The sequence below is a fragment of the Drosophila nasuta genome, chromosome 3 (genome assembly GCF_023558535.2).
Source record: "Drosophila nasuta strain 15112-1781.00 chromosome 3, ASM2355853v1, whole genome shotgun sequence".
NCBI classification, from domain to species: Eukaryota; Metazoa; Arthropoda; class Insecta; order Diptera; family Drosophilidae; genus Drosophila; species Drosophila nasuta.
In genome coordinates, this window is record NC_083457.1 from 34,618,236 (window position 1) to 34,630,429 (window position 12,194).

The window sequence follows — 12,194 nt, forward strand, 5'->3', positions numbered from 1 at the left end:
AAAATGTTCAGTTATAGTTACTGATTGCGATGTGTTGCTTCAAACTGAGCTTGAACTACTTGCGTAAAGTTCAAATTAACAGCGCGGTTAACAGATGTTAAAGTAACAAAAATTGTAAAGACCACTGCTTGACATAGAGAAGCCAGTGAAAAAAAATTTACATATTTTTTCAACATTTTAAATGGGCGTAATTAAAGTTTTATTGGCAATCATTTTTTAGAAATGTTATTTGTGGATACACGACCACAAAGTTTTAATAAAAGTTCAAATTTAATAAAAAATGTATTAATTTAATAGAATAAAATTTTACTTTATTTGTTTCTCCACCCTCTAGAAGCTTTTTGCTTAAGTAATTGTGATGCCAACAAAAAAGCGTGGTAAACTATATTTAATTTTTTGCTAACACTTTATTTTCATTCGCATTGAGTAGAGTAAAGTCCTTAGATCTGGGTAACGAGCTTGGCCCGCTTACGCCATGCCAGTAGCGCCGGTGTCAGATCCTTGTCAGTGATGGCAGGCATGCGAATGAGGGAACTGTAGACGCCGATGTCGGCCACAGACATTTGTTGACCACCAAAGTACTGCTGTTGCTGCAGTCGCTTGTCTAGCAATCGCACCATTGCCACTTGGCTTTTGTGTGTGGTGCAACGCAGCAGTTGATAGCAAATGTCGAGCACGGCGTCGATCTCATTGCAGAGTGGTGAGTTCTCATAACGATACTCGGTGGGTCCAACACGACCCAAATACCTGATGATATTTACTTCGCCGTAGATGGGCACATACATAGTAGGTGAACTGATCATTTCCGTGTGTTCACCTGCAGTAAATACAAAGAATTAAGTTAATGACTGATTAATAACTAAATAGTTCTGCTTACAGTTCTTCCAGATCAGCGTTACGTTAATCTTGGGCAATGCCGTGTTAACCGGCACCTTGGCCAGATTGGCCTCGAATTCACGGGCAGCTGGCCCAATATCTGCCATTGTCGAGTGTGTGAACGTCTTCACATCGATGGTGTACAAATCACGCCAAGCATTCTTCAAAGCCAACAGCGCATAGGGTATAAAGTTGGGATGACCATTGACTACAACATCTTGCAGTGGCACCTGTTGGTGAAGGCATTGTCTTTTTTATATCTCTTAAATTCCACCACACTTTCTTCGAATACCCACCTCTTTAAGGCCTCCATTTTGGTAGGCTGTCGTATGCTGGATGGTCTTTCCACATACTCGCACTCCTAAGCTGGCGCGTATTTTGTCCAATTGCGCCTTTAGCTCTTCCAGCTGCTGCAGCACCTTGTCCTGGCGTTTCACCACAGCGGCCGTATCCTCCTGCTGCAAGTAGACAAAGGACGTTATGCATCAGACAGGTGCAAGCAGTGCTAACGTTTAGTGATGACAATCGTATGTAAACTAGAGATGGGCGCGTGACAATGACATTGACGTCATCGTTGACTTCACAAGCCGGTATATTGGAAGCTTAGCGTTGAAAATTTCATCATGCGCCCATTTCTAATGTGATCACAGTATGCACAAAAGACAAAAAACACAAGCACCGTGCGTATTATGCGTTAGTCAGAGTAATGTTTATAAATAGATTGATAATTTGTTGTGTGTTTTTAGTATATAGAGATGTTGTTTCTTTTAACCTTTAGCAATTGTTGTATTTGTCGGCCTAAAATGTCCAAATCAAGTGCACAAGTTACTGACTTTTTTGGGTTGCTCGCACTCTCCGTAACGCCATTATTGTATTGAATGTGCTTTAAATTGCATGAAAATGAAATGTTTGCGTTATGAGTGAAAAGTATCTTTACTGGAGGCTTGTGCAACCATTAAATAGTATAACAAACATCAATGTCACTTTAGCACTGTGACTCTTTTGAGTCGCAGTAGCGTTCGCGCTCATCTCTAAAATTGGCCACGGCAGCTGATGGAAACGTTATTGCACTGCACTTACTGCGGTGTCTCCTGCTGTTGCACCGCCGGCGGCGAGGCTGACATTCTTTAAGTCGTACATACAGGTGGGCAGTTTGATATCGAATTGGGGCAACAAAGTTTTCAACTCGTACATTTCTACTGGCTAATTTGGAAGAAATTCAGTTGTTATACTTCGCGAAAATGTGCTTGCCTCGTCAGCGTGACCGCAACTTGTATTCTCAAAATGTACTAAAAATGCGCAAGCCGCAATTTGTATTATAAACTAGCCGACAGCCGTCTACAGCAGAAAATTCTCTTATGCGACGAGCGGTCACACCGAGTACGACAGCTGTTTTGAAATGGAGGCTCTGTTAAAATATCGTTATAGTTTTTTAGCTGGCGCTTGCGCTGCCGGCGGCAGTTTCTTTGGCAAGTTGCCCAGCTATCTTAGCGCCCTACGCTTGGTGCAATCAACAACCGGAAATTCGTATGTGGGTATGTAAAAACACAGAATGCTGTTGCCAAACAAACGTTTATGGATTTCTTTTGTTTTTCTTTTAGAAGTTGCACTGATCCAATTGCTGCCTCTGATCCTTATGCTACTCTGCAATGTTTGCAACATGCGCTACTTTCTGAAGGCGCTGCAAATGTCACAGCAAACACTCACGGCAACCGTCTTGACAGCCGCCTCCAATTATGTCTTATCAGTTTGTATTTGCTTGCAGTACTTAAGGGCAATTCTTCTAATTAGACAACTTTAGTTCATTTTAGGTGTACTCGTTTATCAAGAGCCGCTGTCGACATTATCCGGGATTGGTATAACATTTATATTGGCAGGTCTTTGGTTTCTATGCGACTCTCCAACAAAAACTGAAATTAAGAGCAAGCAATCTTAGAAACTATGAATTGTATTTATTTAGGCATTAGGCAAGTTTTACTGTAAACGAAAAATCACTTAACGAAAGAAATTCCAATTGCAAGCAAACTAGTTTTTCTACTTAACGAAATCAAATCCAATTATAAACCCATCTCAATTGCCCACCTGACGAAAGCAGCTCCATCTACAAATTCAACCAATTTCGATCTTAACGAATCCAATTCAAATTAAGTTTCAATTCAGGAAAATGGCCTGCAAAATGAAAAAACATTTGCTACTTATATAATTGTTGTTTAATGTACTATTTTGCAAATACATAATTCATGTTTGTTTCTTTGTTTATAATGCACATAAGTGGGGCATAATGTTGTAATGCAATAATTGTTAATACAGTTCTCTACATATAATTCATTGTAGATATCTATTAAATATATGCGCGCATTTCAAATTTTTTTGCTCTGTGCTGGCAGAAAAAACAAAGATTTATAACCAAATGCAATAAAAAAGAAAATAAATTGTAGTAAGAGCACAAACTATAAATATATTTGTTTATAGTAAATTACATAAGTTGCATTCCGTTCGTTTTTTTGTTTTGTTTTTCATATTTTCATCATCCATTCGCAATGTATTATATTAGTTAATTAAATATAATTTGTATGTTTCAAAAATGTAATTTAATTGCTAAGACGTATAAATACTTTTATTTTCTGTTTCCATGTATTTATTTTAACTTGAAAAGTTGTACGCACTTTTCTCAGCTCCTTCTCGTTTCCTCTTTAGTTTTGTATCCGTTCCTTCGTTTCGCTTTGCTTCCTTCCTTTTCAAGTCGCAGCTGTTTGTCCGCACGCTTCTTTTGCAATCAATTTAAATATATTTGATTTGTTTTTGTATTTTGCTCTTGGGTTTTAGAAACCCAATTTACATTATATTCTTGTTGGTTGTTGCTTTTGTTTTGTGTATGTGTTTTTGAACTTTCCTGTATGTTTGTTGTTTGTCGTGTGGTGTTTTGTTAAGTGTTCATCTAATTACTATGTTTTTTTTGTTTTTATTATTAATTAATTAAATAAATCATTATATAGAAACATTTAATTGTATTTGAAAAAAATGCGCACTGTTTCCGTTTGTATTCTTTTTTTGGAGCTTTTTTGCGCGTTGCCGACTAACGGTAAATCGACTGCTAACGTGGCAACGCTGCGTGTAAAGTATGTGTGAACGTGAAGGATGTGGATGTGTAAGAGTGGTGCTAATATAGTAAATATGTAGATGGATGTGTGAGTGAGAGAGTGTATATGTGTGTGTGTGTGTGAGAGGAGCTTTTCGTTTAATACATGGGCTACGGCCAAACAGCTGCGCCGCCGTCGACATCGACGCTTCTCCTGCTTCTTCTCCCGCTCACTGTTCAGTTTTTATTCTCCAGGCTCAGCGGCATGCGTTGCTGTGATTGACGCTGATTCACGTAGCCACCGCTGCCGCCACCGCCACCGCCATTGCCCGGCCCAGAGCCGCCTGCCGTGTTGCGGCCACGATCACCCATTGGACGTCCAAAGGGTCCGTTGCCGTTGCGTTGATTGCCACCGCGCTGGCCACGATACGAATTACCGCCGCCACCAGATGAATCATAGCGCGACTCCTTGTTGTAACCACCAACACCTCCTCCACCGCCGCCGCCATTCTGATAGTAATTGTTGCCGTTGCCTCCGCCGCCTCCACTGTTGGACTCATTGTTGCGGAAGTAAACGCCACTGTTACGTCCATTCTGCTGCTGTTGCGAAGACGACGAATTGCCGTACTGTCTCGAGCGATAATTGCCGCCGCCATTGCGACCACGTTCGTCACCGCCACCATTGCGACGCTGCTGATAGTTGCCAGAATTGCGACGCACCTGGTTGCCATTATCCTGCTGCGAGTTGGAGTTGTTCCAGTGATTGTTGGCAGTATCGTTGTTGTCGTAGTTACCAGCTCCACGTCCGCTGCTGTTGTCGCGTGGTGTTGACCATTCCTGCTTGTTGTTAGTGCTGCTGTTGCTGCCATTCGATGCAGTGCTGCTCATCGCATTCATCTCGCTGCTCCACTTGCTGCTGTTGCTGCTATTGTTGTTGTTGCTGCTGCTGTTGGTTGCAGCGGAAGGTGGCGTTGCTGCTGCTCCACCAGCAGTGGCTACAGCTGGCGATTGCTCCACCAGGGCCGATGATTGTGTCTTGAGCACATTGGTCAGTGCAGCGGTGGCGGCTGCATTCGTGTTATCATCAGCTTGGAACACATCGCTTTCAATGATTTCACTGTAGCCTCCAAACTGTGGATGCTGTCCCTTGTGTTTTGCCTGCTGATGTTGCTGCTGCTGTTGTTGCTGCTGCTGCTGTTGCGGCTTGTTAAGAGCCAGTTGCTGCTGTAGCTGCTGCTCGTAGCTAACAACGGCGCTGTCATAGGGAAACACTGCAGTCACATCGCCTGGTTGCATACCAATTCCTTGAGGAGCTGGCGTTGCTTGCTGCTGCTGCTGCGGCGGTTGTTGTTGTGGTTGCTGCTGCTGTTGTTGTTGCTGCTGCTGTGGCGGCAAATGTGCCACGATCAGCATGCGCTGCTGCTGTTGACGTTGCTGGTCTGCAATCAGCACTGGCGAGAACAATTGTTGCTGCTGTTGTTGTTGTTGTGGAGGCTGCTGCTGCTGCTGTTGTTGTTGCTGCTGCAGGGACGGGAAGGACTGATTGGTAAAGGTCAGCGTGGTTATGGTATGCAATTCATCGACATGATTCTGCTGTTGTTGTTGCTGCTGCTGCTGTTGTTGCTGTTCGAAGACTAAACCAGCCACTGGCAATTGTTGCGGCGGCGGCGCCTGTTGCTGCGGCTGATGCTGTTGTTGCTGCTGCTGCTGGGGAGTAATCACCTCCACCGGAGCATCCAGTTCGCTGTCCTGCAGAAAGTGGAAGCTGCCGGTGCCAAGTACCTCGGACAGCGGACGCAGCTGCTGCATAAACTGCTGCTGCTGTGGCGTTGCTGCCTGATGATGAGCTGCAGCAGCGGCTGCAGCTGCTGCCTGCTGTGGTGGTTGCTGCAGCGGCGGCTGCTTGAAGTAATTATGCTCCACAGCACGCACTGTCGTCGGCCCAAAGTGCGGCGGTTGCTGCTGTTGTTGTTGCTGCGGTGGCACCGTCGGCGGCACAGCGGCAACGCCCGCCTGGGGCTGCTGCTGTAAGGCCTGGAGATTCACGGGGCTGCTCAGCAGCTGATGGGGATGTGCATGCTGCGTCGGTGGCACCACATGCGTTGGCTGTTGCTGTGGCGGCGGTGCCGCTGCTGCATACACAACATGCACAGGTGTCGTCGCATTGCCCGCTGCAGCAGCCGCTGGCGTAGCATTATAAACGCCCGGTGGCTGAACAACCACACGCTGCTGCTGATGCTGCGGCGGTTCGTGCAACAGATGCGCACGCTCCTGCTGATGAAGCTCGGGCAACACATTTCCAGCAGCATCGCCAATTGACAGCTTATCCAGACCTTCCTCCAAAGAATTATGCACCGATGGCTCAGACATCAAAGTTTCCGCCACGTCAGCATTGTTGGCCACATCGTTCAACAGTGTCTCGCCCTCACCACTAGCCGTGCCGCTGTCCGTGCTGTTGCCCTGATCCGTTGAGGGAATCCAATAGTACTTGTCCAAATAGCCGCAATCCTGAACCTTGTGGAAGAGCGCCAGCAATTTCTCGAACGTCAGCTCACCATAAGGCTTGGCGCGCGCATTAATGGTCATGGCAAAGAGTTCGGCAGCCTTTTGAGCGGTCGTCAGAAAGCTAATGTCCTCAGCCGTTTCCGGTCGACGAGTTTGCACCTCCACACAGCTAAATTACAGAACAGAAATTAATTATATGAATACACTAATTTTTTATTGGCTATTCCCTTTGATACAAATTTCTTTAATCTATACCGTTAGTATTCTATTGCTTCTATGCCTTATAATAAATAAACAAATATTTCTAATGTAATAGGCATTATCGGAGCTTAACAGCATCTCAGATGTTAAGGCAGTGTTAACGAAACTTAACGGCATTTTAATTAACAGAAATATGGCCTGCTAATACTTACAATTTTTCGAGCGTCGCCAGTTCGTTAGTTTCCAGTTTGCAGGCCCCATTCTCGCCGGTCAAGAAATCATTGCGCACCTGCTCATCGATGAAGCAGGAGAGAACGTTTTGCATAACCAAGAGATCACGAATCTTAGCAGTCTCGGCCACAGTCTTTGCCTGGTTGTCCTGCATGTTTCAATTGTTAATGTTAAACAATTGCAATTTCACAAACTCTTAATGTACTGTGTTACCTTGCGAGCCTGTTTTTTCTGCTCCTTTTCGGCCTCCTTGCACATCTGCTGAATTTGCTTGGAGAAGTCACGAGCAAATTCCGTAGTCGCCAGCACAGAATCGTATTTGGCAACGGCAGCTGCCTGATCGGAGCTCAGTTCCTTGCCGCCACTTTGGATAGCCCGATACGATTCTAGTTTGGTCTAAATAATAATAAGTGACACATAAAATAAAATGGGAAGCATGAGTCATTGTTTAGATGATAACATTGGCGACGCATCATGTTTTTCTTTGCTTTGCCCACAAAATATAAAAACAAAGCGCGAATCGAAACCCAATCGGAATACGATAGTTTAAAAATGTCGGGCCACATGCGTCAGTAAAAACGTTGCCAGAATTTTCGCCGGCCGGCTGCAGCAAACACGAAAGAATTTCTTTATATAAACGCACGCACAAATTACACTTTCTGTGCATAAAACCGTTACCAAATAAATATTTTTATGTTAAATTTTTGAAATTTTTAAATGCATTTGCACAAGTCGAGCATAAAGTGAAAATAAACTTTTTATTCTTACAATCACGACTAACAATCTGGCAACGCTGTCAGATAGCAAACATGGCGTCGCGAAAAATCTGCGTGCACAAAGGGAACAAGCAACACGAGCAAAAAAAAAAAAAAAACCGAACTGAAACAAAGCGGGCGACGAACGAATATGAAAATAAAAAAATGGTGGAATATGCCAGACCATACTATGTCCCACTTTAATGTCCATGTTTCACGCTTACCTTGCGCTTCTCCAAGTTGCGAATCTTGTGCTCAATGATGACCAGAATTTGCTTCATCGGATTGTACGGTTCAGCGGCCGCAGCAGCCGTCAATTTCAGCGTTTTGGCATTGACATTATTGTTGTTGTTGGTGCTGCTGTTAGTCAAATCGGTTTGGCTATCTGCACTACCAGCTGCAGCTGTCGCCGCTGCAACAACAACAGTCTTGGCACATTCAGCGAGATTGGTGTTGCTGCTGCTGCTATGCTGTCCGTTGCTTGCGTTGCTATTGTTGCAGCCGCCGCCGCTGCCGCCACCACCCACGCCGCTGCCGACAATGCTGCTCGCACCAATTGAGCTGACCGAGGCGCGTTTCTCCTTGCTATTGCTGGTGTTGTTGTTGTTGGTGAATGTGGTAGCAGCCGAAGGCATTGTTTGCCGTGTGTTCTTCTGGTTGCTTACTACTGTTACTATAAATTAGGAATGAAATTGAAACTGCTGCCTCGTCCTGCCGTTCTTTTTGTTCTTCGAAAAACTTAGGGGTCTGAATCAGCGTGACCGAAAGATGATTTTCAAAATATAACACTATTTTTTGACACACATGTCAAATATACCAATTTCATAATGAAAATATTGACATTCACCTTACTCGTGTGGTCACACTATCAATAATGTTCTAAAAAAAATGCGCTACTTTTAAAATTGTATTGTTGTTTTCTCTTTATTGAAACTAAACCTTTTTGAAGAAATACCAGACAACTTTTTTTGTTTCCATAAAGCGGAATATTTAAAATTAATCTATATAAATGATAATGTTGGAGGCAAAAGATTCCGCTTAAAAGTTGAGAAGTTACCGTAAGTGTGTTTTTCATAGCATACTTTCTTCCAAATGTTGGTATCTTTTAACAATTTTTAAACGAAACACAAGTTGCAAGTCTGGTCGTTAATTACTTATAATCTCTACAAAATGTGTTGATAATCGATGAAGCGATTTATTATTTTGTTATTATTGTATCCCTGGTACTTTTCAAATTCAATTCAAAACTTATTTCTTCTACAGCCAGGGCTGCCGTTATGAGCACAACTAATCGATAATTCTGTGAATATATCGATATTTTGTTGATTTTCAGTTATTTATAAATTTAACGTCATCTTGATAACCATGAATTGGAAAAAAATCGGTGATTAAACAAACAAATAATTGTAGTTTTTATTTTGTATAGATTTATTGGTAAGTTATGTAGTTAAACAATCTAAAATGTTAAACTTTCCGTTTCATTGTCCGTATTTAAGGCAAGTTGTCTGTCTGACGCGCAATACGCGTGCAATCCCGTTTTCTGCCTGCTTGAAAAACATATATATATGTATATACTCACATAATGTCGTATAATATTTAGTTTTAACATAAATGCTTTGCTTACACTTAATTATGCTTAAGTACGATTATAGGTTAGAGATACGATCATAACATTTTGATTTCAGTAATCGCAAACACAAGTTTTATGAACTAGCAAAAGGCTTTAAAAGCCATTCACCAGACGCTCAACCAAATGGCGCGATATGTTTTTTGATTTTCCGTTTTCAGCTTAAACAATTACAAGATTAACTAAACAAGGAGATAGAGAGATAGAGACAGAGAGCAAGCGTTTAGATAATTTGTGTACAGAAATATTGTTTAAACGTAGGTACGAGAGTACAATTATAATAATACATACATAAGTAATGTTTTTTGTTTTGTTTTTAAGATTAATAAAGCGTAATTCAAAAAGATTTCACTACAAAACCGAAGAAGGGCGCATCGTTTCAATATAGTACATACAAATTACAACATCTTTAAGTACAAATACATATATGTATATATATAGATATATGCCTAGGCTCTCTTTTGTGTGTGTATAAATATTAAAAATATATAGCTCATTTTATAACTTCAACTTCTTCTTTGCTTATTCCTCACGTCTTTTCTACATTAAAAATATAAGAGTTGCGTAGATCTTCCAGCGCGCTGTCAAATTTGTCCATCTACCGCTGAAATAAACTCCAGAGCTTATAGCTGGACACACGTTTGGCCAGATTGGCGGCAGCACTGCTTGGCGGCGCTGATGTCGTCTCGCTGCTTGCCACACGGCGATTGTTAATCAACTTAGAACGCATTTGCTCATCGATCAGCTCCTGCATGTCCATTTGCCATTGCTCCAACTGCTGTGACAGTTCCACCTTCTGTTGAATGGACTCGAGCAGCTGGCTATTGGCCTGCATTAACTCGACGCGATTCTTTGCCAGCTCCACCTCGGCCTTGGTGCGACGTTCGTTGGCCGCATCACGTTCCTTTTGCGCCTTTGTCAGCAGCTCATCGCGATCCGTATTGTCAACCAAATCGCCACGTGCCTGATCGCGCTCCTCCTTCACATTCTGCAGCTCCACATCTGTCACGGTGACCTTGGCCTCCAGCTGCTGTATCAGCTGATGGCTGCGCTTGATCTCATCCTCCTGTTCCAGCACAAGATTGCGTGTTTGATCCAGCATTTTCTTGAAGTTGCCCGCATCCAGATTGAGCAGCAGCCGCGTCAACTCATCCGACATGGCAGACAGCATGCCCTGGCGGAATTCAATGGCGATGTGATCACCTTCACTGCGGTCTGTGCTGGACATTGTGTTATCCATGGATTCCAGATCCAGCGATATGTCCGAATTGAGACCTAACAGAAAACGAGATGAGTTAGGCGATTTGCAATTGATAGTTTTGGGACATTCTTTACCTGAGTCATCGTCATGGCTCACTTTGAGCGAATCCACCAGGGATTTCAGCTGTATGTAAACCGAACGAGCCTCTATCCACATTTGGCTGGGTTTGCCCGTCTCCGTGAAGCTTGCCTCTTCCTCATCGCATTCCATTTCGAACTGCAAGCTCTTCTTGCCGGGCATGGAGTTGGTGTCCTAAACAAGCGAATGTCTTTAGATTGAAATCGGGATGATATTTGTAATTTTACGTAAGAGTTTTCTTCAAAGAAAATCTTACAAATTTAGTTATTAAACGTCAACTATAGTTCGATTTGAATTCAATTGATGATGATTGGAAAACAAAAGCATAAGATACAGAAATAAAAACATTGATAATCTAATTTTTTTTAGTCGATCCAACATATGTTGCAATGATTAGGGAAGAACCCAGAAAAGCCCAATGCGATCAATAAAATATTAGTATTACTAGTATTAGTTAGTATGAAATTACAGTTATTAGCACAGATCTGTAAAAAGTTGGAAGAAAGAGACAAACTTACCGCGCCCAAACGCTCGCTGAGCACATTATTCTCACGCTGAGAGCGCTCCAATGCTTGTAACGTGGTCTGCAAAAAGATGAAAGATGCCAGATGAAACAGTTACAAGATACTCTAGACCAGCGAACTTTCAACTTATCTTTGTGCACAAAATTATGGGCAAAAGAAAGTCAGATAAGATAAATTCAAACACTTGAGAAATTGCGCAGTTCTTGGGAACGACATAAATAATCTCAGAGTGTTGGCAAAATCACGATTTCAATTTCGATTTCATTTTCATTTTCGTTTAAATTTAACTACACTAATGAATCGGACGTGATAACGTTGTCAGAGATTTATATGCTCTGAGCTCACCTCTAATTTTGTTTCCTGTTCGCGAGCATGTCGCTCCAGCATATGAATTCTGTCTGATGCTTCCTCCAGCGATGAGGTGAGGCTCTCTTTCTCCTCCTGCGCGTGCTGCAGACGACGCTCCAACTCCTGTCGCTTGCCTGTGGTGAGGTTTAGTTCGGTTTTTATCGACTCCAGGCTGTTCACGTGCTCCTGTCGTATCGAATTCGTAAATAAAGCGAAGCTCCTTAACAATAGGATTTAAATCTTACCTGTAGACTGCTGTTTCTGTAGTGATATTGATCCTTGAGTTCTTGGATCTGTGCGCTGAGCTTCATTTCGGTGGCATGCGCCTCCTGAATCTGCTCGGTGAGTCGTGTGTTCTGATGCTGCAGCTCATCGATCAGTATGGTTTTCTCCTTTTCCGCCTGCCTAATGGCCGCATCCTGTGTCTGCAGTTTGTCCTTGAGCTCATTGAGATCGGATTGCAGTTCGAGCACACGCTGATCACTCTCATCCTCTGCTATGGCCAACTTCTGGCGTAGTACATGTTTCTCTTGTTCAAGTTTCTGCAACACAAAAATGGAAAGTTAATTAAATGCACATTAGAAAAACAGCAAAGAGATACAACAAAAAAAAATATTATTTGTTCTATGACGCGTCAGCAATTACTACAGCAACAGCAGACAATGAAAGTAAGTAAACTAAACAATGTGCACGTACACAAAAAATTAAA

General features: G+C 42.6%; 4 protein-coding genes across 7 annotated transcripts in view; 1 reads left to right on the forward strand and 3 right to left on the reverse strand.

The window, feature by feature from the left end:
• Window positions 1–289: 289 nt before the first annotated feature.
• LOC132788544 (probable aminoacyl tRNA synthase complex-interacting multifunctional protein 2) lies at window positions 290–2,163 on the reverse strand. Of its 2 annotated transcripts, XM_060796012.1 has the most exons (5): window positions 1,957–2,163; window positions 1,649–1,759; window positions 1,173–1,334; window positions 878–1,106; window positions 290–817 (listed from the first exon to the last, which is right to left on the reverse strand). In XM_060796012.1, the coding sequence occupies exons 1-5, from the start codon at window positions 2,068–2,070 to the stop codon at window positions 441–443; spliced, it is 993 nt and encodes a 330-aa protein (XP_060651995.1). In that variant the 5' UTR covers window positions 2,071–2,163; the 3' UTR covers window positions 290–440. The 2 variants fall into 2 exon arrangements, with proteins under 2 accessions (XP_060651995.1, XP_060651996.1); XM_060796013.1 differs by lacking the exon at window positions 1,649–1,759 and having other exon boundaries at window positions 1,957–2,162.
• A 20-nt stretch (window positions 2,164–2,183) lies between these two features.
• On the forward strand, window positions 2,184–3,203 carry LOC132788545 (uncharacterized). 2 transcript variants are annotated; one of them, XM_060796014.1, is made up of 3 exons: window positions 2,184–2,411; window positions 2,478–2,623; window positions 2,678–3,203. In XM_060796014.1, the coding sequence occupies exons 1-3, from the start codon at window positions 2,276–2,278 to the stop codon at window positions 2,810–2,812; spliced, it is 417 nt and encodes a 138-aa protein (XP_060651997.1). In that variant the 5' UTR covers window positions 2,184–2,275; the 3' UTR covers window positions 2,813–3,203. The 2 variants fall into 2 exon arrangements, with proteins under 2 accessions (XP_060651997.1, XP_060651998.1); XM_060796015.1 differs by having other exon boundaries at window positions 2,481–2,623.
• Window positions 3,204–3,818: 615 nt separating this feature from the next.
• On the reverse strand, window positions 3,819–8,399 carry LOC132788543 (caprin homolog). Its single transcript, XM_060796011.1, has 4 exons — window positions 7,872–8,399; window positions 7,106–7,288; window positions 6,874–7,040; window positions 3,819–6,629 (listed from the first exon to the last, which is right to left on the reverse strand). The coding sequence occupies exons 1-4, from the start codon at window positions 8,280–8,282 to the stop codon at window positions 4,193–4,195; spliced, it is 3,198 nt and encodes a 1,065-aa protein (XP_060651994.1). The 5' UTR covers window positions 8,283–8,399; the 3' UTR covers window positions 3,819–4,192.
• Window positions 8,400–9,688: 1,289 nt separating this feature from the next.
• LOC132790174 (bicaudal D-related protein homolog) overlaps window positions 9,689–12,194 on the reverse strand; it is a 23,884-nt gene continuing 21,378 nt past the window's right edge. For both annotated transcript variants that reach the window (XM_060798632.1, XM_060798633.1), the window contains exons 3-7: window positions 11,731–12,027; window positions 11,483–11,671; window positions 11,132–11,197; window positions 10,610–10,787; window positions 9,689–10,549 (exon numbers count right to left, since the gene is read on the reverse strand). In XM_060798632.1, the coding sequence (XP_060654615.1) occupies window positions 9,873–10,549; window positions 10,610–10,787; window positions 11,132–11,197; window positions 11,483–11,671; window positions 11,731–12,027 (1,407 nt within the window). In that variant the 3' untranslated portion in view covers window positions 9,689–9,872. The remainder of the gene's footprint in view (window positions 10,550–10,609; window positions 10,788–11,131; window positions 11,198–11,482; window positions 11,672–11,730; window positions 12,028–12,194) is intronic.